Below are 25,745 nucleotides of genomic sequence, written 5' to 3'. Positions count from 1 at the left end.
CTGCGTTGAGTGCCAAGCCTGACATGGGGCTCCATCTCACGACCCTGAGATCATGACTGGAGCCAAAACCAAGAGTTGGACACTTACACCTAACTGACTGAGCCACCTGGGTGCCCGAGTAGTGCCAACTTTTAATTGAGATTAAAAAAATAGCTAGGAGAGGACTGTAAATGCAGATGTAAAGAGCTGATATTCCTTATGTAAATTATCTGGATTCTGGAAATTACAGAAAGGGAGAAATTCCAGTCAGAGAGGCAAGGGAATCTGATAGTGTATAATCAAAGAAGCCAAGGAATTTCAAATGTGTAATGTGAAAGGTGGTCAGAAAAATGCCCAAGAGGTTAAGCTTCAAATATGTCACTGATTTAAGACTTTTTGTTTTTAACTATTAACATAAAAATGAACCCCTAAGGATTTAAGCACAGGAAAATATTTTGATCAAGCGATGGCTTCCACAGGATAGTTCATAAGCTACCCCTAGGAATACCATTGGCTCCTTCCTTATTCCCCATTTTCCTTGCTAACAGAACACTATTTCGTTCAGGCTCCTACCTCTAGGGTAAGGTCAACTTAGCAACTGAGAGTTAAATGTTGATTAGTCTACCCCATTCCATTGGACATTTATGCATGGGCATGGGATGCTTTTCTGGCCAGTGAGATTTATGGAGATGACTGCTCAAGGCTTCTGGGGAAGATTTCCTTCCTTTAGGGGCAACTGGGTGGCTCAGTGTTTGAGAGTCTACCTTTGGCTCAGGTTGTGATACTGAGGTCCTGGGATCCAGTTGAGGTCCTGGGATCCAGTCCTGCATCGGGCTCCCCACAGGGAGCCTGCTTCTCCCTCTGCCTATGTCTCTGCCTCTCTCTGTGTGTCTCTTCATGAATAAGTAAATAAAATCTAAAAACTCTTTTTTTCTTCCTTTAAAAAAGAAACAACAGAGGAACAGGTGGTCTTTTCTTTCATTAGGTATTACTGAGACTTTGTGTGAAGTCTGTGACTTTGGCAGCCACCTTGTAACCAGGAGGAGCTGGCCTGAGAACAAAGCAGATATCCTTACCACATGAGTCCCAGAACCTCTTGTGATACAATAAGCATCTTTTTTTTATTAAGTCCATTTCAGTTGAAAGTTTTGTGTAATTTGAAGCTAAAACCATTGTTTCCTGATAACGCCCAGACTGTGACCAGAAGCAGTTATGAGCTGGACCACAAACTCTAGAGATTTTCTCTTCCTCTACAGAACACGAAGGGAGAGCTAACAGTAAGCATACTATTCTGTAAATAACAGGATTACAAAGCTCTGCAGGCAACGCCAAAATAAGCTACTACTTTAAGGACCTAATGACATATGTCATCGGTAACAGATCCCAAATTCAGTTCTCACAGGGTGTGTCTGACTTGATTTCCTACTTGGGTATCCCGTCTGTGTCTGCCTGACATCAGAGAAGATTACTTACACACACGTAAGTTTAAGAAATGCCACCATTTCTTCACGTGGGCTTTTGGGGCTGGGGTGGGGAATGCTACTTTATTCCCAGCCAGAAACTGATTTTATCTAAAATGCAGACTTGAATTCTGGTCTCTCAGACACAACTCTTAAAAAACGATTTTTATATTCCAAGAGAGAAAGAAATGTCTAAAAGTCAAATGAAAACAATTCCTTACGGGTCAGAAAGTTTCTGATTTGCTTGATGAGATTTCTCAGGTCCTCATTACTCTTGTCCACTTTCTCTTTGGTGGCATTGGTTTTCTGCAGAACATCCTGAGCATTCTGTTTTGCCTCATCTGCTCTCAGTTTTGCTTCGGAGACCTAAATACGAGGAACAAGTTACCCAGGGAACAACGTGACTCTTCCTACAGCCGACCAGAATACTACAAACGGTCCGGAAAATGACGACGGAACACTATGCATTTGGAATCACGGATTTTAGAAACAAACGTCTCTCCTTCAACTGTACTGTGTCCCTATACAGAGCGAAAGCACTCCGTCTACGGACTGCTGCACGATATTCTCATACAGATAAGGCTAGCGTGTCAACATTTTTTCTAATTGTTTCTAACTCCCCCAAAGCATCTGGTGGCCCGTATGTTTTCTCAGGTACCAACGTAAATACTGCCGTTCACACGGTCACTTTAGAAAAATACACGCTCAATTGCTCAGCATGGAATTTTTACAGTATAGCTCAACGTATTCATGACCCTGGACCCACGTGCTAAGTAACATCATTACTGCAAATCTCCATCAGAAGAAAGCAAATTCTTAAATTTTCTATGACTATAACCTCCCTGTGCACTGATTTCCCTGACCTCACAAAAACTTGCACTTTCAGACTTGACATGTCCTTGACATGCCCCTTTCATTTTACCACTGAGAACAGATTCCTCCCAGATCTCCCATCCGTCACCGACAGCGAACATCTGATTTACCATCTTGGAGAGCTGCTCCACCTCGGCCAGCGCGCTCAGGACATCTCGGTCGAAGTCCATGGCTTTCTGCCAGGCACTGTGTGCAACCGTGACCAGGCCCCCGCAGCCAGGCCCCCCACACTTCTTCTCGCCTTCGTCCGTCCTGCAGTTGGGGCCGCCACAGTCCGTCTCGGAACAAGAGGCCCCCGGGGGCGTCCCGCAGGTCTGCAACAAACCAAGGGCAGGCACGAGTGTTCAGAGAGGGCGTCTGCTGCTCAGAACAGCTGTGCAGGGCCTGGGTGGCCCCAGAGAGCATGTAGGTGGTCCTCAGCAAGGGTGCCTGGGAACACAGCGTTCAAGGGGGAGGGAGGAGCACGGAGCTTAGGGAGAAGCTACCCTACTTACTGCCAAGGAAGCTGAAAATTTGCAACCCTTCTCCAATACCTCCTGCCCTGATGACCCAGAATACCATATGGACGCTGCGTGGGGTGCAGACATTACCTGCTGTTAAGCTGAAATCTGCCAATATGCGAGCCAAAGAATGCTTCCCCTCTAGCCTAAACCGTTGGATTTAAAAAAGAAGAAGAAACAAAAAGGCACTGAGAAATTTTTTAGACCGATCCAACATCATGGTCAACTCTTCCAGTTCCGGTCAACAGGGTAGCCTTAGAAGGCTCATCATCTGGCCTTCAAATCCAATTTGGAAGACAGGCTCGCTCTCCGTAAGACAGCCAAGAAGCAGTCAGGTGCTGTAAGTCAGAAAGAAGGCAAACGAAAGAGAGACTGCTGAGGGTTGGCGCTGTCGTAGGGGAAGGATGTGCTGGTTGGTGGGATCTGAGCAGGGGAAATAGAAACGTTCCAGATGTGAGAGGGAAACAGAAAAACAGTAGGAACAAAGGTAGATTTGACTTTTACAAGTAAACAACCCTCCACAATTCTCCATCCCTAGACTCCTCCTTCCTTACCTACCAGAAACTTCCAAAGATCAGGGCCTGGCCATGATATACACTTGCACGTGGATAAATTATAAGTTTGCTCTATGTTGGAAAAGGCGGAGCAGGAAGGAAACTGTGGAGCTGTCCTCTCACACTGAACAGAGGCAGTGAGGAGCAGGTCATGCGCCCCACAAGGAAGGTGCTCTTTTTAAGAACCAAAGTAGTTTCTGCATAAACAGTCGACTCCTTAGACTAATCATTTTATGATAATTATAATCCCATTACATCTCAGCTTAATAATCTTTCATGTATCTGGTTTACAGCTCATAAAAAGCTTCAGAAAATAAAGTTTATTCTGCGTGCTGTAGAAGAACATGGTTAGGGATGCCTGGGTGGGTGGCTCAGGGCATGATGCTGGGGTCCTGGGATGGAGTCCTGGGCTCCCTGCAGGGAGCCTGCTTCTCCCTCTGCCTATGTCTCTGCCTCTCTCTGTGTGTTTCTCATGAATAAATAAATAAAATCTTAAAAAAAAAATAAAAGGAAGAACATGGTTAAGTCTTAAGAGAAGCATAAGGCCCCAGGGATGCTTTCTAAAAACAATCTGACAACACACAAGGAGATCTGTTTTATTTCAACCGACAGGCATGAAGAAAACCAGCACGGGTCTAGCTACATACACACACACACACGACAAAGAACTGAAGGTACTCGAAAACCACAAAGGGACAGGAACCTCTCTCCCCAAGAAATGCCAGTATTGGAACCCGACCAGGGGGATCTCGGAGGAGGCACACACACCCAGTGGGCGACCAGGAGCTGGCCAATGCTCGGTAGCAGGGAAGGGACCCTCAGGGCCCCTGCTCACCCGCTACCTTCTGCTGCAAAGTAAACATCCTTCAGCATGCTCGGAGGCTTTCATTTCAGTGTGTGGATTTTGCTGGCGATGACCGGTTTTTATGAGAACTTCTCAGGAAGCAATCTACCCCAAAAGGAAGGAAGACGTGACAACTGGCATCTCCTGCTTGTGCATAGTGACTTCGTCACTTTACGAAGTGCAGCGGACACACCACTCTGGGTTTAATGGTTTTCCATTAAACCATGACAGGAGAACTTAAAGGTTCATAAGATAATATATAACCTTGCAGGCATCAATTAAGTTTGGCACAATATGGTATTGACAGTGGGTTTTTGCCAACGGCAGAGAGAGCGAGATGGGGAAGGCAGGTGGGAAGGGAGGGAGGGGGCTTTGATGGCTACAAAAATCCTGAACCGATTGCTCCCTGGCTTCTCGGCATCCACCTGCCTCCTACTTTCACTGATCCTCTGGGGGTTCCTAAGCTAGGAGCCACAAGCTTTAGTCTGTAAACAATACCCTCCAAATTCTCTCGGTAGGGGTCCTTCCGGGAGAAACAATAAGGAAAGGAGAGGATGAAAGAACAGTTGGCTTTTTTGGGGGTTTTGTTTTTTTGTTTTTTGTTTTTTGTTTTGGCCTTCTGCCTGATTTTCACTAAACTCACAACTCAATTTCATTTGGCTCCATCCAGAATTACTCTTTAAAAGCTTCTGGGAAATGAATCTACTGTCTCGGGTTGGTCTCAGGGTTAATCTTCACCAGGTAAAGTTACTGGAACAAAGGAACATTTTAATTTACACCCAGGGGAAAAAAAAAACCTCTTTCGCTCCTTTAATTTTTTAAAGTCCCTCCCAGAATGATTCTTGAATTGCTCCACGGAGGAGTTTGCACTTCAAATCGCAGCTGGGGAGGGGGGGAATGCCCACAGTCTGGAGGGTTCCAATTTGCATAAGAAGTCACACTGATTCAATTTAACAGTCTTGGAAAGTAGTTCTGATTCTTTGCATCACAGAGAAACCTCTGGAAGCAGGTGGGGGGTGGGGGGCCTTGGGGGGTTGGGGGTTGGGGGTGGGCTGGAGAGGCACATGCTGTTGTTTTTATCTGGCTTGACGGGGGATACCCAAAGGTGGTCCAGAAACCTAAGGCCAGTTTCACTCCTCCTGCTGGTTCATTTGCAAAGTGAATAGTACTACAGACAAAACAGGGTGGATTTTCTTATTGCATCACAGCCTTAGGGCCAAACCCTCAAACCTTACCATTTCTGCAGCAGCAGAAAGGTCTAGACTTTGTAGTTTGCCTGCCAGTTCATCCAGAAGGCGGGCCTGTTCCTCTTGCTTTTCCCTAAACTGGGCCTCTCGGTCCATCATCAGGTCTTCTACTCTGTCCCGAGTGAGAGCCGACTGCTCCACAGTGCTGTTGGAATCCGTGGTGGAGGCATTCACCCTCTCCTCTGCCTCGAGAGACATCTGGAAATACTTGGTAATGCTATCCAAGGCACCTAGGGCACGAAGTGAAATTGCCCAGAGTTAAACCTCTCGTACTCACTCTCAGTACATGATGCCCGTATTTGGTGTCTTCCAGCCTTAGGGAAGAACTGCATGGTTTTGCTCTAAAATTCAAGGACTAAAATCTTTATGAAGAAAGACAACTTTCCCCTCATGATCAATGGCTACACTTTGTCCTATTAGTAGCTATTTTGGCTCAGGAGGATGCCAAACATCTGGATGAAAAATTAAGTCAATCATGCAGATGTTTCTGCATATAGGCACTCTTCCAGTCCTTTCTCAATGGCTAGTAGTGTCAGGCAGCCTGCAGATTACACATCCAGATATTTTTTCTCTTTTCCTATTTAACTATTCAGATCCATTCAAATGGTATGTATAAAACAGCATGGCATGTTTTGGCTTTAAGGACCCAGCCCAAAAAATAAACAATCATGTGTAAAATAGGATGGTTAGTGTGATCTGATGCTGCAAAAATTCTCTCCCGACCAGGCAACATTCTTGAATATAAAAGAATTTGCTGAAGTATCAGTTTAATTTCTTAACTCTTCGAAAGAGCCCATTTCCAAGAAACACCAAGAAGGTTAAACCATTCACTGAAAAAAAAAAAAAATCAGGAAATGATGCCACTTTGCTGCTGGCTCCATGGAATGAACCTCTGCTGTGTCTCTTAGGCTGTGTCCCAGGTCCCACATTTGTAAGTGAGGACTTTAATCCTTATTTGTGCCAGAGACTCAGTGAGAAAAGGCTTTAAGATTATTAGAAAGCACTAGATTTTATTCTAAAAGTGCTGTCCTAAAGGGCTAGACGGCGGGTTAAATCCATTGTCCAGGACTGCATATTTGCACAAAAGATGCTCACCCCGAATATCTGAGTTTTTGATAAATTCCAATTGCTCAGCAAGCTCTTTCACTGTGTTGTCTAGGCTTTCTGCTTCTGTCTGTAGAGAATCTAGTTCTCTGGCTGTGCTGTTGCTTAGTGAAGCTGTGTCAGACAATTTCACTTCGACTTGAGCCATCTTTTCCGAAACATCTTTGGTTAATTTCCTGTAAAGAGGACAAGTTTGCCTAAGTAAAATAAACCAAAGGGGAGTTTTGAAGTCTTATTTTTACATTTTCTACAAATACAGTACCCATTACTCTGTAATTTCAAACCAATTCCGTACTTTGTAACCATATCCAAGTCCTGGTTCTATTCTCTTCATCATTAAGAGACTATGTCAACTCTATCAATTTTTCTTTCTTCAAAGACTTTGAAGAAAGACACAGAAGTGCCAACCAGCTGCACTGTGGTGGATGTGGCACATAAGGGATTCTGAGCACTTGCTGCCCTCCGAGCAAAGGTCCAGGGCATGGAGCTCCTGCTCTGAATGTGACCAGCATCAAGCCCATGCAGCCCCACAACTCAAAAGACCTGACTCCAGGGTAGAACTATGTCTCCCAGCCTCCTGCCAAAAAAATGCTCTTATCTGGATCTCAGGGATCATCTTCAACATGGGACACACAGTCAGGACGCCTGGGTGGCTCAGTGGTTGAGTGTCTGCCTTTGGCTCAGGGTGTGATCCCGGAGTTCTGGGACCGACTCCCACATTGGGCTCCCTGCAGGGAGCCTGCTTCTCCCTCTGCCTATGTCTCTGCTTCTCTTTCTCTCTGTCTCTCATGAATAAATAAAATCTTAAAAAAAAAAATGGGACACACAGAAAGGAAATCCCACAGCCACCAGGAACCATGGGAGCTACCCATAGGAGCTCTCCATATACTTGCCCTGTTGGCAAGGTCCCATGCAAGGACCCTCCTGCTTCCACCAACAAGCAACCCTTTTATTTTTGATAAGAAAGAAGGTAGTATTGGGGCACCTGGGTGGCTCATCGGTTGAGCATCTGTCTTTGGCTCAGGTCATAATCCCAGGGTCCTGGGATCGAGTCCTGCATCGGGCTCCCTGCATGAAACCTGCTTCTCCCTCTGCCTAAGTCTCTGCCTCTGTCTCTCATGAATAAATAAATAAAATCTTAAAAAAAAAAAAAAAAAGAAAGAAAGAAAAAAAGAAGGTAGTATCTACAAGGGCAGAGTTCAATACACCTTTAGCTTTCACAGTATTTCATTTGGAATCTAAACCCAGCTGCATTTTCTTCTGTATTTCCCATCTCCAAAGCTGTATTTTAGGCATCTATTTGTAGATATACTGATAAATACAGCGCGCGCGTGTGTGTGTGTATCCACAAAGAAAGTAGTATTTGCGAAGACTGTAGCTCTGGGCTTTACTGGGTCACCTAATTAGATGTAATTGTCTCCTCAGGGAAATACTAGTCAGGGTAAAACACTGGGAAAATGTAGGGGGGCTGAAAGGCTGGGGCCAGTCAAAAAATGCCATTTAAGGCCAAGATAAAACAAAGACCCAACTCAAAGAAAAAGTCCTTAAATGGATTTGTAGGTTAAATTACATTTTATAAGCTCAACCACTTTTTCCTGAGACAATTATAATATAGGTGGGTTTTTTTTGTTTGTTTGTTTGTTTTTTGCAGTGAATTCCTCTGTTCACCTGCTGATTCACAGAAGGCTTTCGTTTCTTCTCAGCTCTCCTACACATTAGATTTCTTTTTTAAAGAAATCATATACAACATTGTGTATTTTTTTAATAATGCCACTTTGGGTCCTAAAATACGTATCCTTGGATGTCGTGTTGAAAAAAGATGAATGAAACCAGTTTCCCTGAGTTGATTACAATCTCTCCGGTGAGAAAACTAGTGAGGGTAGAGCAACAGAGACATTTCAGGAATGTAATCTCTCCCCTGGCAGGTCCTCCAAGGACACCCAGCTCGTTTGGTTCTTCCTTGGGTGCAGGAGACCAAGGCTGAGAATCAGGCTCTAAATGGGCTTGTGCTTGGACCACAGCCTTCCAGAACTTATCATTATGTGTTAGGAGACTGAGCTGCACACCATCTTTTTAATGAGCTAAAATTCCTCATTAAATGCATTATTGCCCCACATTAGACATTTCCTAACACTCTGGTCACCCACAGGGTCTTGGACACAAAACCTCCGGCTGGAAATCAAGGGACCGGTTACTTGAAATCTCGAAGGTCTAGGAAGGATCTCCCACAAGATGCCTGAGTGCAGGTCAGCTGTTCCCCTGCTGCTGCTTACAGCACTGAGATGAAAAGTCCATCTGGCTTCCTAGAGAGGCTGATTCAGGTCCCATCACACAGAAAATGTGGAAAAAAAGGACTTGGAACGTCTGGGACCAGGAGAAATGGTAGAAAACTGATCCCAGAGAACTTCAGCATCACTCAGAGCTCAGTTCTCTCTGCTTTCATCTGCGAAACTGACACTATGCAGAGAGAGGATGGCCCAGAGAAGGGCCTCGAGGAGAGTTTTTCCCTGTAGAGAATTTCTTATAGTTAGAGAATGGAGCCCTGCTCTAGTGAACCAGCAGCAGAGCAGCAGAAAAAAACTTGGAAATAGGGGTCTTGCTGTGATCATGTATTTCCTCCCTAGGAGCAAAATACAGTAACGATGATTTACAGTCGTCCTGTTTTTGGCAATTACATTGATCATTTCATGGATCAACCCTTCAGCTACCCTGTAAGTAAAGATAAGCACTGCCTCCCCCTCCTCCAGAGGGGAGAAAAGAGACGCAGGCATAAGTGAGTCATTCAAATTCTCAAGCCCAGCACCTAACCCACCACAACTCGGGATCCTTGGGTGTCTGAATGGTTCCTGCCTATCTTCTCCCCGGAGCACTATTTGCAAAGAGGAGCGCTCCGTGGAACTGCACACACTCCATTCTGCAGCCTCGACAGTTTTGTCAGTGTTCACTCAGCCACAGGCACCAGGGTAGAGGCTGCTGGGAAGCCGATGGCCCAGCATCTGTTTCCACTAATGGGCCTAGCCGTGCCTCCTGATGGACGCAGCAAGCCTGGGCATCTCCCATCAGCTTGAAACAACACGGCGAGGGCTTTCCCTGGGCTCAGAGACTACTTACTCCGCTTCCTCAAAGAGATCCCCAATGTTTTTCAGCGGCTCCGCGGCTGGGCTCTGGGCCAGGATGTCTCTGATCTCGTTGACCTTTTTCTCCACCGAGTCCACAGTCTCCTGGTAAGGCCCGATCACACCGCTGATCTTCAAGGCCTTGGCTTTCTCCAGGAATTTGCGGGTCCGATTGGTCAGCTCGGCGACGATCACGTCCCAGAGGGCAAAGCACTGGTGGCAGGGAGCGCAGTCGGGGAAGACCCCCGAGTACCCGCGAGTGCACTTGTCACAGCGAGGACCCTCGACACCCTCGACGCAGACGCACTGGCCAGTGGACTGGTCACACTGCGGCGTCTCAATGCCCCTCGGGTCACAGTCACAGGCTGGAAGGGAAACAGCACTGCTGATGATCCACTAGACCACAAACCTCAGCAACTAGGCACTCAGAATCCTCGGTGTCGCTCCAGTGGGAAGGTGCCAGCCAGGCCGGCAACGTACCGAAGGCTCTCGTAGAGGCTAGGGCAGCCTCCCCCAGCACATGCATCACCTCCACACCCACTAGCCCCTTATTAAGAGTAATAATCTTTCTTTCTTTTCAGGTGACACTTATTGTGCCTGGCACCGTGTAAATGGTTTACACGCATCGTGTCACTGAACCCCATGGGATGGGTGACGTGCCCCAAGTCTTACAGCAAGGAACCGGCCAGGCCAGGGTTCTACTCCAGCCTGTTGCAACTCCAGTCTGTGTTCTTCTAAGGTCTGGCCTGCCTCTACCTCCCTTCACTCTGACTTCCCCACAGATAATTCCAGTGATATCCTGATGACACCAACGAACAGCTCCTACCATACTTCACCCGACCTGGTGACCCGACAGAACGCTGCATACTTGATGAAATGCGGTGAACTTGGTAAGAAGGAAACTCAATGAGAAACAAGTCACAGGCCCTCTAAGGACCTAGTTTAAAGGCTTTCAACAAAGTATCACTGGAGGGTACCTACCACTGTGATAACCAGCCCCCGCAGGGTCCGTAAGAACACAGGCTCATGAAATGTCAGAAGTGAGAGAAGGGACCTGGGAGCCAGTCAGCCCCAACTTCTCACTGGCCCAACAGGCATCTTAGAACCAACCAGTTCTGGGCAAACTCAGTGTTCTTGGCCAATGGACCTTGGCTGACATTACTTACCACAATGGCTGTGCCATTGAATCCTGGCTTAGAGCCCCAAACCTCAGGGGATTAATGTATTTTTTTAAATATTTATTTATTTATTTTAGGGGGGAGGGGAGGAGGGAGAGAGAGAGAGAGAGAGAGAATATCTCAAGCAGATTGAGTGCAGAGCCCATCATGGGGCTTGATGTCACGACCCTGAGATCCTGACCTGAGCCAAATTCAAGAGTCAGACACTCGACTGAGCCACCCAGGTGCCCCAGGATTAACTTGTTTTTATACCAACACTTGATTATTTCACAGTATTTATATAGTGTCTGAAAAACAAAAGGCCTATACAAACATCTCTGGGCTTAAATCCTTTCTAGGAAAAGGTGGGGGGGGGATACAAAAATATACAAAAAACCTACCCCCCCAAAAAAAACAAATATATTTCCCTAAATAGCCTGAGGACTCCGAGGGCAGGAGTACATCTGCAACCATTTTTTCCATCCTCCGCAACAAGCACAGGGTTAACATGCAACTGGCGCTTGACTATCTTTGCCACCTGAGGTTCTAACTCCATTTTCTGTACAGGCATGCAAGGCACATTTACACACCCCTATAAAACAAAATAATCCTCCTAAAAATGCAATTTTGACTGTGGCAAAACCCAACACACTCATACGTTCAGATCGTGTTAGACCTTCTTGGGTTGACAGCTGCTCTTCGTCTCTAATGAAATATCTGCCAGAACCAGTCTCACTGATGGCCCTGAGATTTGCTCACTAACCTCCAAGCCCAGAGAGATGTGTCTGATGCCCACTCATGGAACCCGTGCCACTTCCCGCCTTTTATTACTAGTTTCTCTCTCATTGCCTGTGTTGGCCAAGGCCACTCGATGGTCTTGAGCAGCAAGTTTGAGAAGTCAGCAGTGGGGCTCGATCACTCAGGCTGCCTGGCTGTGAATACTGCCTTCCCCACACCCCACCTATGCAACTGAGGAAACTGAGTCACGGCCTCCATATCTGTAAAATGAGGTAATAATCACAGCTACCACATAGGATCACTTCCAGGATATGAAATAGCTGAATTCCAAAGTGCTTAGAGGAACGTCTAGCTCATAGTGAGCATTCGAACTTTTTATTATCATCACTTTCTGTGTCCCATGGAAGTGTCTGGTAGTTTCCTGTCCAGTCTTGCTTGACCACATTTCCACTGGGGAAAAAAAAGCTGTCATTGCCTTATGTTTTTCTTTGTATATTTGCCAATAACATCACGATTTTTTCCCAAAGATTTAAACTATGGAACATTCTGGTCTTCAACCTCTGGGTTTAAAACAGAGCATTCCCTTAGTGCCTTGGGTTTTCAAAACTAAACTTTTTTTCCCCCCTCCTTAAGTATATTGCTTCTTTCCAGGAATTTCAGGCATGTTTCATTTTCCCTACATTTTGGGGGGCATTCTCGAGTCAGGGAGCAGCTGGAGTGAGCTGTGAATAACTTTAAGTGTGTTCCCTACACCATTGTCTCTAGATGTTCCTGGAGAGAAGGGCTCCATGAGCAGTAAGTTCAGGAAATACATTCTCCTCTCGAAGATTCCAAACAAACATCAGCATATTGAAGACTCAGAGGAGTTCTGCAGGGGAAATCTTGTTTCACATCGTTTTTACCCAACTGTATCTCAAACTCATTTGACCATGGAATCTTTTTCTAGTGGGAGACATCCCCAGAGAAATAATGGGGAAGGTGCTGGAAACCACGGTCTTCATCAGTTTCTGAGGATCAGAAGAACATGTGTGAAGAGCTCACGTTCTTTAAATTTTAGAAATGGATTTCCATATCATTTGGTAAAATTTGGTCATCGTTTAGAAAGCTAGAAGTTACAGGAGTCATCCGGGTCCTAGGTCCTAGCCTGTCAAACTCGGGCATACATCAGAATCAGCGGAAGGGTTCATCAAACACAGGCTGCTTCCCCGCCCCCCTTCCCGCAAATTCGAATCCGAAGGTCTGGGGTGGGACCTGAGAATCCGTATTTCTAACATTGCCAGGTGCTGCTGATGTGGAGGGTCCCTAGACCCCATTCTGATCTAGTTAACTGACCTGTCAGTTCTTCACCTGTTCTGGCCTTCCTTTTGTATGTTACTGTGTGCTTGTGGGGGTGAGAGAGAGGAGGCGGCAGGGAGGGAGGAGGTGAGGGAATGTGTGTGTGCACCCTTCAAAGGTTGGAGGTGGAGCAGAGTCATGACTCTGGAAGCTGACCAACGCAGGCTCATGCACAAACCTAATGGCCTATGTAACAAGAGGAATGCATGACGCCATGTGTAAGAAAATTGGAGGGGGTGCCTGGGTGGCTCCGTGGTTGAGCCTCTGCCTTTGGCTCAGGCCCTGATTCTGGGGTCCTGGATTGAGTCCCGCATCGGGACCCCTGCAGGGAGCCTGCTTCTCCCTCTGCCTGTGTCTCTGCCTGTGTGTGTGTCTCATGAATAAATGACAATTTAAAAAAAAAAAAAATTAGATTGCTCAGTCTGCTCCTGCCCCCCTGCTCCCAGTGAGCAGCCCCAGGTGGGGCTTTTAGGTGTCCCAGTAGACCTGCGCCTACTTTATCATCTCTCCTAGGCTTGGGACAACTGAGGCAGATGGTGCATATGCTTTGAGTTTGCCGAGAAAATTCTTTCCCCTAGACAATGCAAAGGCACACATGTTAATTCAGTCCTAGAGAACCCCTAGAGGGTTCATACTTAGGGCGAGGGATGGGTGCATATAATTTATTTTTTAATTTGTCTACTAATTTTTCATTGACTTTACCGGTAAAGGCCCTTCTTGCTCTCATCCTGTCACGGGCACCTTTGCGAGGACAAACACTGGCTCTAAATTGTAGGATCTGAAAGGCAAGTGCACCCCCATGAAGGCTTTCCTCCTCCTCTGGGGACAGGGCTGCAGTCCAGGCAGCACCCCAAGGTCCGGCAGGACTTTGGCTCTCTCCAGAAGACAGGACCGGGTCAGCTGAACAGACCAACATCCTGTCCCTGACTGCAGTGTCTTATTTCACAGATGGCCGGACTGCAGTTTCATCCCTGAGAACTTCCACCCTGAACTTTCTCTGGAAGGCACCAAAGGGCTATGCAGTATCAGGTTTTCAAACTGAAGTGAGGACACTGCTAAGCTCCTGTGTAGACATGTGCTCCCGTCTCTGCTGCGCTTCCAGAACTGCCTCCCTCCTGGGGATGCCCGGGAGATGAGCACCGGGAGGCCCACAAGGATGACCACAATCCTAAAAAGACCCTCTCACCCAACGGTACTTCCTGCAGTAAAGGTTGGTTCTCGCCTGACAACTGAAAGCTTCACGGATGCCGGAATTATGAAGGGGACCCTCTAACCCCATCTCACATTCAATGGGATCTAAAACACACTAATTAGGGGTGCCTGATCTAAGTGGACCTACAGCTCAGCACTGCTTTAAGAAATGGGATTCTTTACCAGAGGATCGAAGCCGTTCTCTTAGAAAGAAAAAGAAAGTATTTAGTAAAACTGTGGCCTGATCTTTAAGACGAACAAGTCATGAAGACGAAGACTAGCATTTTCAATACAAGACCGTAATCATTTTAATGAGCCATTAAGAATTCCACCAGCTGTAAATACGTTCTCAGTTATGTGGTCAATAGGTTTCCTTTGTTTTCACTAAGTTTTCTCAGCATTTAAAAACGTGATCTCTAAGAGCTAGATACGTGAAGAATAATGCGCCCGTTTTATAGATCGTGAGGCCTAGAAGGAAGCCCTAGTGGTCGATGCTCGAACAGGAAACTTGGCCTATGTGCCTCTTTATCAGTAGGTTGAACTTCCTGCTTCCTTCCCATCCTTCCCTCTCCTCTTCCAGCCCCTCCAACACCTGCAAGAAGCTCATCCTCCATGGCCTGGCATTCAAGGCTTTCACAGTCAGTGAAACCAAATCTCGCCATGGATCCCCATGGCATGGTTTCCTGAGGGACCCTCTGCCCCCCACAGCCTTGCTGCCGCACCCTGTCCTTGCGTCCTTTAGCCAGGACAGCGCTTCCTCTCTAAAACCTGTCAGCGAGGACCTGCCAGGCCCGTGGCAGGAACAGAGACCCTGGGCCACCCAGGCCTGGCTTCAGAGCCAGCTCTGCCCTCACCTGCGTTCTGTCTTTGGGCAAGTCACTTAACTTCTCTGAGCCTCCGATTTCTCAGCTGCGCAGCAGAGATTCTCTTCATCCTCAGAGATGACTGGTGGGAAGGATAAAAGCAAGAATATGCACAGACTATCCCTACAAGCGCTCAGCACACAGCGGTCCTCTGCGCGCGGCCCCTACAGCTAAGATTTTCCATGGAACCTTGCTGACCGACTCCGGGGCCTGTGGGTCCGGCCTCCCCTGGCAGAGGGAAAGGTCTGCATCGCTCTCTTCCTGCCTCTGGCCATCAGGTGCCTCCGTGTGCCCTATCCTCACAGGGCCTGCAGGGCCCACGCGCCCAGGTGGCCGTGCTTCTCTGCTGGGTCCAGGCCCACGAGGCGGAGCGCACACCCCGCACGGTGCTGGTAGCCTGCCTTCCTTCTGAGACTTGACCTGCCTTGGGACAGGGAAAGTGCTAGGTCCGAAAATCTCGGAGTCCCATGTTACTCGGAGATTTGCTACACTGCCCAAAGGTTCACTGATTCTCTACCTAGGCATTTCAATTTCACTGCAAGGGAAATTTAAATAGTTTAGTCTCTTAAATGTGATTTTGCTTTAAATTCTCTACCCCCTCAGCCCCACCATTTTTTTGGGGGGGGGTTGGGGGCAGGCCTTACTAATCTAACTGGTTTGGGAATGAAAGGTGGGAAGTAATGATTTCACATGCAGAAACGAGCTGGCTGGCTCATCAAGAGGTCGGCAGATTTTTTTCTAATTCTTTTTTTTTTTTAAAGATTTTATTTATTTTTTGAGAGAGAGAGAAAGAGAGAGCGTGCATGCACAGGCAGCAGGGACAGGCACAGGGAGAGGGAAAAGCAGACTCCCTGCAGAGCAAGGAGCCTGACACCGGGCTTGAACCCAGGACCCCGGGATCACGGCCTGAGCCAAAGGCAAACGCTTAACCAACTGAGCCACCCAGGAGCCCCAAACTTTTTCTATAAAAGCCTGGATAGGAAACAGTTGGGCTTTGCAGGCCACAGGTCTCAGTCACAACTACTCAACTCTGGCGCTGTAGCTCGAAGACAGCCCCAGACAAGACATAAACGGGCACAGGCCATGAGCTGCATTTGCCACATGGGCTGTAGTTTGGGGGTCCCTGGCCTGGCCCGCCCTGCAGGGGACACACACGCCATGACTAGGATCATATAAGCCTTCCCTCTCCTAACAAGAGTATCCGTGGCCTTCTAAAGAATCAAATTAAACCTGATTTCCCAAGTCACGCTGCAAATAAAGAATAAGGTGGGTAGTTGTAAATGAATCTCAGCCTGAGAAAATACAAGCATTCTAAAAATTCATGTGTGAGCAAAGGAATGCATATAATTTTTCTATTAAAAACAAATTTGAAATGAGAAACAAGCATGACGGGGAAATGGCCACTACCCAGAGCCTCTCATCTATTATGCCTCACATTTCCAATTTGTGCTGGTTTAAGAGACACTAGGCTTTTCCAACAGCCAGAGGCCCTCCCTTTGCTATCTATGAATCAACAGAAAGATTCCTCGTGTGACCCTTTGACTCCCGGGGGGCACAATGCAGGGCTCCGAGCTGAGGGTTTCTCCAGCACGTTCGCTGGTGGGTGGATGAGATTCTCTCCATCCCCAGCACAGTGGTGGGCTTGTTCAAACTTGGGCGACTGGCCGAGAGCCCCAACCCGTGTGGACAATAGGAACATTCATCAAGTTATAAGCTGGAGGCTCAACTCATTTGTCTTTCACACAACTGCATTTTTTTTTTTCCATAAGGAGAAACCTTTGCTATGACCTGTCTTCCTAGAAGCATGCTGTTTACGAAGTGGCACCAGAAAGTCTGTATTTGTGGCCTTGAAAGATTTGAAATTGAAGACGGTTCAGCAACTAATTACCTATTTTGAGAAAAGGAGTCACCTGCTTTCCCCATGGTTGCATCTAATTTCAGATGACACCTGTTCTCGTCCTTATTGTTGGCTCCTGTCCCTTCTAGACCTTGTGACGACACTCCAGCCCATCCAGAGCTCTGACCTCCACGTGCTGCTGCGTTTTCACTCCTGCCTCATCTGATCATACAACACCATCCCACTGCCATCCTGTAACGCACAGGGTCCGGTGGCAGCCGCGACCTCCCCATTGTTAAGTCCCGTCTCTCTCTCTGGAAGCTTTGCAGGTTAGGAGCTTTCTCTACTCCTTGCAGGTTGCCAAAAACACTTGGGTCCCAAGAGTTTCTTATGTAACAGGGTGGACTTTTGTCTGGATAAAACAAAGCAGTTGGTGAACATGGACACCAAGGATTTCACTCTTTGCAAAGTTTCTAAAGCACGATCTAACTTTTGACCCAAACAAGTTGATATTATTCCTATAAGCCTCAATTCCTTTTACAGATTCTGAGCTACAAGTCTGAAGATAAGAGTGAGGGGTAAAGTTCTACGCACTAAATGAACAATTCTCTGATTGACTCTAATTCTGGGTAACAGGCTTTTCATGCCTGTAAAAGTAAAAGGTCAGCAAGCTTTGGTGGCCAAGGCTGTTTTGCTAATGACACATGCTGGCAGAATCAGGGTACAAGCAATGACAGAACCATTATCTGGAGAAAATCAAGCCCCTTGGGGCACTACGAGATTGAAGAATCTGCGAGAATAGTGATTGAGAGCCCTGGAGAAACCCTATTTTCAACAGGATTTTATTGGCGAAAGACAGTCTAGAGCAAGTGGCCCACTGAGTATCACAGAGCTTCTCATGGAAGTGAGGAAATCAGACCCCATTAAGAACCAACATCTAAAAAAAAAAAAAAAAAGAAGGGACGCCTGGGTTGAGCGTCTGCCTCTGGCCCAGGGCGTGATCCTGGAGTCCCAGGATCGGGTCCCACATCAGGCTCCCTACGTGGAGCCTGCTTCTCTCTGCCTATGTCTCTACCTCTGTGTGTGTGTGTGTCTCATGAATAAATAAAATCTTAAAAAAAAAAATAAAAAGAACCAACATCTGCACTAATGATGGATGAGTGGAGAAGCACCTGCTCATCCACACTGTAATCATCATTTCTGTGCAACAAACCTTAACTTAAAATGTTGGTACGAACCCTTCTGGTTAAGCCTCAATTAAAAAAAAAAAAAAACCAGACTGTATACCATTTATGCAGGTTTGTCCACTGAATTTCCCCCCCCCACTGGTAAAGAACAGACCCTGAAGGAACATATAGTATATCTGTTTTTGATCTTTGGTAGGAGATACTCAATGACCTGCTAACTTGAAGATACCTATGATTTCATGCCATCAAGAAAAAGGCCATTTTTTATTTAGAGTCCAATAAGGATCTAGAATTTCAGACGTGTTGCAAGGAAAATACATCAAACAGTTGATGTATTCATTGAAAAATCTACACAGATATATATCCATACTTATAAGCCTAAAACGTAGGGAAGGAAAACTCAAATAGGAAAGCAAGAACAGGACAAGAGAATAGAAGCAGTCTGTTAAAATCCTTCCCACAAAGGCTTTTGCTTTAAGAGCCGCAAAAATATCTGGCAGGTCCAAACCAAAATTGCAACAGCATGAAAATTAAGCAATCCTTATGATTCACATGATTTTAACAAGTTTTTGTTCTGAAGGAAATGTCAAGTTTTCCCTCATCCTTTCGTTTTATCCTAAGTCTAAAGGAAAATCTGGCTTTTATTCCCATTTAACAGATCCAGAGCTCCTGTCACCTATTCCTTTGCGGTGCATAGTGATGCTAGGACAGTGCCCTCTGGTTCCCTTCTGTGGGGACATCACACTAATGCACATGCCCCGAGGGCATTAACTGTCAGCAGAGTCTACTTGACATGCTGGAGTCAAACGAGCTGACCAGAACAATCATTCAGCTCTGCATGTGCTGACAAGGAGGCCAGCCACGGCTACCAAATACTGCTCACGGGGAGCAGAAAATATCAGTTTGCAGAAATAAGTAGTTAATGTGAACCCATCTTGGTTAAGAGCATTTTTTTAAAAAAAGCCATTCAATGTCTATTCATGGTGTGTACATGCCTCTGTGCAGAGACGAGGGGACCTCCGGGGCACGGAGCAGGAAGTCAGCAGGTCCCCTTGTAGCACCTGCCCCCCCACAGGGCTAAGGTCTGTTAGGTCGCTTTCAGAACAATGAGCATGAATTTCTTGTGTAACGAAAACTAGGAATAAATTCATTTGTCCTGATGTTTTGAGTTTGCAAAAGGCTCCGGCACCCATCTGATCCCTCCGGCCCCATCAGTACCCAACCGAGAATACCCACGGCCTCACCTCGGCACTCCACGTTGGGGTCTCCCCAGAACAGCTCCTGGCACTCGCTGCAGGTGCGCCCCCCGAAGCCAGGCATGCACTGGCACTGCCCCGTAAACTGCGGTCAGAAGACACACGTCGGTCGGGTAGTTCGCTTCCTCGGCTGCCCCCCGGGACAAGTGACACCCAACCACTTGCCTGAGAAGCCCCCCACGCCTTGAGCCAGCCACTCTGACCTCCCTCCTGCATGCCGAGGGTCCCCTGGCGGCATGTCCTGACTGCTCTTCGGCCAGCAGGGTTGCAAGGGCCCAGAGCACGTTGCACTGTGTGTGCTTCACATCTACTAACCTACCTGGGCCACCCACGACAGCCCTGCCGTGGGGACCACTGCACCGTCAGGGTGCGTCAGGAAACAGCAGCACCTTTTACAGGGCCGGCGAGGGCCGTTTGCTTCCTTTCTGGCTGGGGGGTTAAGGTCTGATTCAGCAGCAGATGCGGACGGGGAGGAGCACAGGCCGGCCCATTCGGGGGGAGCCCGCGCTGCAGCGGGGTTCACCCTGGCTGAGCCACCAAGCAAGGGCCCGTCTCCCAGTCCATGTGCGTCCGCCACCACCGGGAGGGGTGCCCTTCTCTACCTGGGGCAAAGCCACCGGCCGGGCCAGCCGCCACCCCGATGCCCAGAGGAGCGTCGTCTCACCATGCAGTGGCCTCAGCCCGGAGCCTCACCTCGTTGCAAGACGGCCCGAAGGAATGCGCGGGGTCACAGTCGCACGGGTCGCAGCCCGTCCCGCTGGCCAGCTGCCAGGTGTTGGGCGCACAGCGGTCACAGTTCAGCCCAACCACGTTGGGGAGACACGAGCACTGGCCGGTGGCTTTGTCACACTGGCAGTCAGAGCCATCGCAGTGCTCCTGCTCGGTGCCCAGGGAGTTGCAGACACACTCTGGAAAAGAACAGTGCGATCACATTTACCTACGTTCAGAAAGTTCGCAGAATTAGCGAACTACGCAGACAGTACAAAAATCAGCTAGTTCTACCAGCTAAGACTTTCCCTCCCCAGATTTTGGCCTGGAGATGCAAACAAGAGAGAAGGAAATGGAGGGAGGGAATGAACAAACAAATGAATAAATGAATAAATAAAACCCTAAACACAAAAAAAGGGGGGGAAAATAACCATCCCACTAAAACTGCCATTCTTCAGAACGTCTTACAACATAGACGGTTTTGGCATTTCCCAGGCAGACGGGCACAGGGACACATTTTGCCTACCAGCATTTCTTTTCTTTTCTTTTTTTTTTTTTTTTAAGATTTTATTTATTTATTCATGAGAGACACAGAGAGAGAGAGACACAGGCAGAGGGAGAAGCACGCTCCCTGCGGGGAGCCCAACGACGACGTGGGCCTGACCCCGGGATCGCGCCCTGAGCTGAAGGCGGACGCCCAACCGCTGAGCCGCCCAGGCCCCCAGCCTCCCAGCATTTCTGAAATACTCTGACTTAATAAGCTGCGGCGCATCGTTTTCAAATCGAGGACTGGACTGGGAATAACAACAACAACAACAACAACTATGCCATGGGACTGGAGATCTCAAATGACTTCAAACTCTTGGCAGGGAGCAGCAGCCAGGAGCTGAGGCAAAGCAGGAAGAAGCCCTCCAGGCTGCAGGGCCTCAGCATTCCAGCAGGTTTGTGACAACGTGGCCTGGGGCGTGCAGCTCAGCGGGAGGAAACGCTGGCTGATCTCTTGATAAGAGAGCAAGAGTGAGTTCTGGAAGAGTCTTCAGAGATGCTCCTCCCTCCTTAGGCTGCAAGGCACGGACAGGTGGACAGAGGCAAGGTGGGTATGTAGGACCTCTGAGTCCTGGCCCCGGGCGGGGGGGGGGTGAGGGTGGGGGTAAGTTCGCGGGCAGAACAGAAAACCCATCCGCTCTGGGGTGGCGTTTATCAAGGTGACACAGCTACACCGGCTCTCTTTTGGTCGCCTCCCTCATGCACTGAGCCACTTCTTGAGACTTTAGGTCTGCCCCAAAATGAGGATGTAGGGCACAAAGAAAAAGGAAAGAAAAGGTCTATCTCCTCTTTCTTTGGTCAAAGAAAGAAAACTTGCTAAGTGGTTTCCCACATGAAACAAACACCCAAAGGGGCGCCCGGGTGGCTCAGCAGTTGAGCGGCTGCCTTTGGCCCAGGGCGTGACCCTGGGGATCCGGGATCGAGTCCCAGGTCCCATGTCGGGCTCCCTGCATGGAGACTGCTCCTCCCTCTGCCTGTGTCTCTGCCTCTCTGTGTGTCTTGTGAATAAATAAAATCTTTAGAAAACCCCACAGAAACCAACAAGCCCCAAAGAGCCGAGGAAGACCCCCGGTGGCGAGGGAGGCGGACGCCCCCAGGGGCCGAAGCGGGGCGGCTTACTGCGGCAGTCCTGCCGGAGGGCGTCCCCGTAGTACCCCACGCGGCACAGCTGGCACCGCTCCCCTTCCGTGTGGTACAGGCACTTGAGGCACCTCCCCGTCTCCCTGTCGCAGGCTTCTGGGTCCGTCGTGTCGATGTTGTGGTGACACTGGCAAGGCCGACAGGAGCCCCCGACGTCCGAGGGGTTGCCGAAGAAGCCGGGGGCGCAGCTGTCACACCTGGAGCCTGGGGACCAAGCAGAGCCCGTCCAGCTTACTGGTAGGAGGGAAGCGCCGCGTCCCCCCCCACGCCCCTGGCCGGGAGTGGGGGTGGGTGGGTGGGGGGACCATGCGCCTCGCCCAGCCCCGGACGACCGCACATTAAGGGGAGCCCCTGGGGGGGTTGAGAGGCATACGACAAACCAGACGACGAGTCAACGATCTGGGGTGATGTTCCAGCCTTCCCCCACTTTGGGACTCCTGGGCCCGGAGGCAGGAAGGGGACATGCGAGGACACTCGGGTGCGGCCGCGCTCGTGCCAGGGAGCAGCAGAGCCTCCCCGAGACTCGGGCACCCGCTGCGCTCCGTGGGCCCCACAGGAGGGGAGCGCTCCGGGTGTCCCCCCGCTCGGTGTTCATTACGATGCTAAACGTGACACCGAACCGTCCCCGTGTTCCCTCCCTTCCCTCTGTTAGCCACTAGGCTCAGGACGTCGTCTCTCCCACCGCAGGCCGGGCCCTTGCCTACCGACGTATCCGGGGTCACAGACACACGCCAGCTGCAGCGTCACGGGGTCTTGATAGCAGCTACCGGCGAACTGGCGTCCGCTGTCGGGACCGTCCGGGCAAGGACAAGGGCGGCAGTGGTCCCCTGACCCGATGATGGGATCACCGTAGTAACCGGCCAGGCACCTGCATGGGTGGCAGAGGAGAGCGGGCCGTGAACCCCAACTGCGAGGAACCTGTTACAAGAAAGAGTCTTACAAACCGTGCTCTCCGCTCGGGACCATTTCACTCCCCGCGCCTCATGCTTCCACTTGGAGGACTTCCCATGAGGGCAGCGGTTCTCCAATGTGAGCTCCAGTCAGGATCCCTTGGGGGGCTTGTTACGACAGCTTGCCGAGCTCATCCCTTCATGTCTGACCTAGAGGGTCCCGTGGGACGCTGATGCTGCTAGTCTGTGGGTCACACATGCGGGGTCAGCAGCAGAAGAGATACACCTCCTCCTGTGCATCCGACTGTCCCATCAGCTGCCTGCCTGCCCTGAGCATTCAAGAGTTGGGGTGCAGCAGGGGGGGTGCAGGAAGGCAGCGTGTGACTGTCTGTGTGCCCACCCGGGGGGCACGGTGAGGAGTTAGCAAGCCCATGGTGACACGCTCCACATTCCTTTACCAATAACAAAGCTGATAAGCAAGCTCTCCAGCTGCAGGACTCTTATGTCTGTCTGTCAGGTGGTTTCAAAGTAGGAGAGGCACGAGGGATGTCATTTATCAACTCCCAACTCTCCTCCTTACGAGGAATCCGTGGAGGTTAAATGACTTGGCAAGGCTTACACAGCCCGTCAGTAATGAACCAAGATGTGAATTCAGCATCCCGACTTGCAGAAAGGAATTCTTTTACTATGTGATGCTGCTTCTCAACGTGAGTGATGAATTCGGGTACTTTTTTTTTTTTAAGATTTTATTTATTTATTCATGAGAGACACAGAGAGAGAGAGAGAGAGAGAGAGAGAGAGAGAGAGAGAGAGGCAGAGACACAGACAGAGGGAAAAACAGGCTCCACGCAGGGAGCCCAACGTGGGACTCGATCCCAGGTCTCCAGGATCAGGCCCTGGGCCAAAGGCGGCGCTAAACCACTGAGCCACCCGGGCTGCCTGAATTAGGGTACTTTTTTTTTTTTTTACTTCCCGTAACATAAAAGGACTTTGGAGATCATCTATTCCAACCCAGTTATTCTATCAGCAGACAGCTGGACACTCGGAGAGGTGAGCTAACTTACCCCGGGCTCTGGAACAAATTAGAAGCAGAACTGAACCTGAGCTCTAAGGATTTCCAACTCATTTTTGTTTTTCATGGTTTTATTTTTTTAATTTTTTATTTTAAAGCAGAGGTAGTTTTTTTAATGGGTGGGGGAAGGGAGATAAATAGGAGGGAACGCTGTTCAAAGGAAACTAACCTTCTATTTAATTAGATACAGACACAGATAATAAGAACATGTTCTCCCCAAATTTGTGCTGGGAAAGTCAGCCGAGATGAAGCAATTTGGTACAACGGGTTCTGAGAAAGTTTTCTAGGAGGCCTTTTTCTAGGTGAAATAAATCCAAATACTTCATGATAGAAAATGAGTGTTCATTTCCTGCCTCTCCCTCCACTTCCCCCCTTGGGAATGAGCTGAGCCTAGAGCTGCTTCTTAAATTCACAGGAGTGAAACTCTGATCATCCTGGAATGAAGAAAAGAATGGTAAGTTGGCTCACAGGATCCCAGATATTTTATAAAACTTTGTCATCCATATGTAGGGCTAAAATTTTTTTCCCTTCCCACACCCTTTCACATTCTCCTACAAGAAACAAAACGCTTTGCAAATAAAATCCAGAAACAGTCACAAACATTGAGCTAGCTCTTCTCACGGGATGCTCATCCCGCCACATCGCCCCGCGTGCCAGATTTCACACCCATGTGGTGGACAGCCACCTGTGTTCCCTACCTCTCTCTCTCTCTCTCTCTCATTCTCTCATTCTTTTTTTTTTCCTCTCATTCTTTTTAATCTGACTTTTCCCTCTATACGTCTCTCAAACTTATTCTCCAGCTCTCAAAGAACACTAATGAAAATCTTAATGCAGAAAATAGGAGTCAACATCAATATATTAATTTCTTCCAGTCTTGTATAACTGTTTCCTTATTACCCTCTTAAAAGGCAATTTTGTGGTTGGAAGGAATAACTTTTATTCAAAGGAGTAGTTAGTGGAACCTCCAAATTCCTTTTTTTTTTTTTTTTTAAGAATTTATTTATTTATTTGAGAGAGAGTGAGCAAGAGAGAGACAGATCATGAGCAGGGGGTGAGAGGGAGAGAGAGAAAAGCAGGCTCTGCACTGAGCAGGGAGCCCGACGTGGGGCTCGATCCCAGGACTCCCGGATTATGACCAGAGTCAAAGGCAGACCCTTAACTGACTGAACCACTCAGGCACCCCTGGAACCTCCAAATTCTTGAACACCACTCTAGCAGTTATCTGCTTCTATGAACATCTTTCCACCATAAGTTAATCACTTATTCAATTTTCACTGGCAATCTCTCTTTCATCTGATGAGCAATTTTTGTACTGACTGAAGCATTTGCTGACATTTTAAAAACAAAAGTCCCAGATAGAGTGGACGGATGTTAAAAGACAGAAAATTTATTGAGGTGAAAGGTGCAGACTATTACTCCAAAAACACCCAATTCTCATAGCAGGTCTAGCTTTCATTTGTAATGAGCGGTGTAAGTCAGCATGTAATTTTATCACGTGGCTTACTATCTACTGAACTTGACTGTAATGTTATTAGGGGTACATTCCAGGTCCTCATTTAGCTACAGCTAGTGCAGTGTGCCTTATAACCATAATAATTACTCAATTAATTTGCTAAGTGGAGAAGAGGTCTACTTTTGCACATTTTATGCGGCCTCCTGGCAGCTAGAGCTGCAAAAAGTGTTTCAAAAAACAAAGCTGTCTGAAATGACTAATTCTGTTTGGATCTGGTTTCTACTTTGACCCCAATTAGGTGCTCACATTTCAGAATGCTCATCCTTGGCGAGAATCTGCTGAGACAGGATTTCTGTGTAGGTCTACGCTGACCTCGAGGATGGTGCTCCAAGAGAAAAGCTCATGTTGGCTTTGTCCTCTGCTATATCCCCAGCACCAACACCGTGCCTGGCACACAGAAGATACAAACTAGGGGATCCCTCGGTGGCTCAGCAGTTTAGCGCCGCCGTCGGCCCAGGGCGCAATCCTGGAGACCCAGGATCAAGTCCCGCGTTGGGCTCCCTGCATGGAGCCTGCTTCTCCCTCTGCCTGTATCTCTGCCTCTGCCTCTCTCTCTCTCGTGAATAAATAAATAAAATCTTAAAAAAAAAAAAAAGATACAAACTAAATACCTGCTGGATAGGAGCACCTGGGTG

The 25,745-nt window shown here is 48.2% G+C and overlaps 1 protein-coding gene and 1 long non-coding RNA gene across 3 annotated transcripts in view; one reads left to right on the top strand and one right to left on the bottom strand.

Moving 5' to 3' along the window:
• The window catches only part of LAMB1 (laminin subunit beta 1), a 70,604-nt gene that overhangs the window by 6,039 nt on the left and 38,820 nt on the right, over positions 1-25,745 (bottom strand). For both annotated transcript variants that reach the window (XM_049096700.1, XM_025449562.3), the window contains 9 exons: positions 22,340-22,503; positions 21,615-21,839; positions 19,935-20,149; positions 19,230-19,326; positions 9,673-10,042; positions 6,553-6,737; positions 5,446-5,687; positions 2,423-2,626; positions 1,661-1,805 (listed from right to left, as the gene is read on the bottom strand). In XM_049096700.1, the coding sequence (XP_048952657.1) occupies positions 1,661-1,805; positions 2,423-2,626; positions 5,446-5,687; positions 6,553-6,737; positions 9,673-10,042; positions 19,230-19,326; positions 19,935-20,149; positions 21,615-21,839; positions 22,340-22,503 (1,847 nt within the window). The remainder of the gene's footprint in view (positions 1-1,660; positions 1,806-2,422; positions 2,627-5,445; positions 5,688-6,552; positions 6,738-9,672; positions 10,043-19,229; positions 19,327-19,934; positions 20,150-21,614; positions 21,840-22,339; positions 22,504-25,745) is intronic.
• LOC125752958 (uncharacterized) lies at positions 21,737-25,705 on the top strand. Its single transcript, XR_007403650.1, has 2 exons — positions 21,737-21,872; positions 22,323-25,705. It is a non-coding gene; the product is annotated as an uncharacterized LOC125752958 (long non-coding RNA).

This window comes from Canis lupus, chromosome 18 (genome assembly GCF_003254725.2).
Source record: "Canis lupus dingo isolate Sandy chromosome 18, ASM325472v2, whole genome shotgun sequence".
Taxonomy (NCBI): Eukaryota; Metazoa; Chordata; class Mammalia; order Carnivora; family Canidae; genus Canis; species Canis lupus.
The sequence above is the reverse complement of the archived record's forward strand: the minus strand, read 5'-3'. Positions and strand labels throughout refer to the sequence as shown.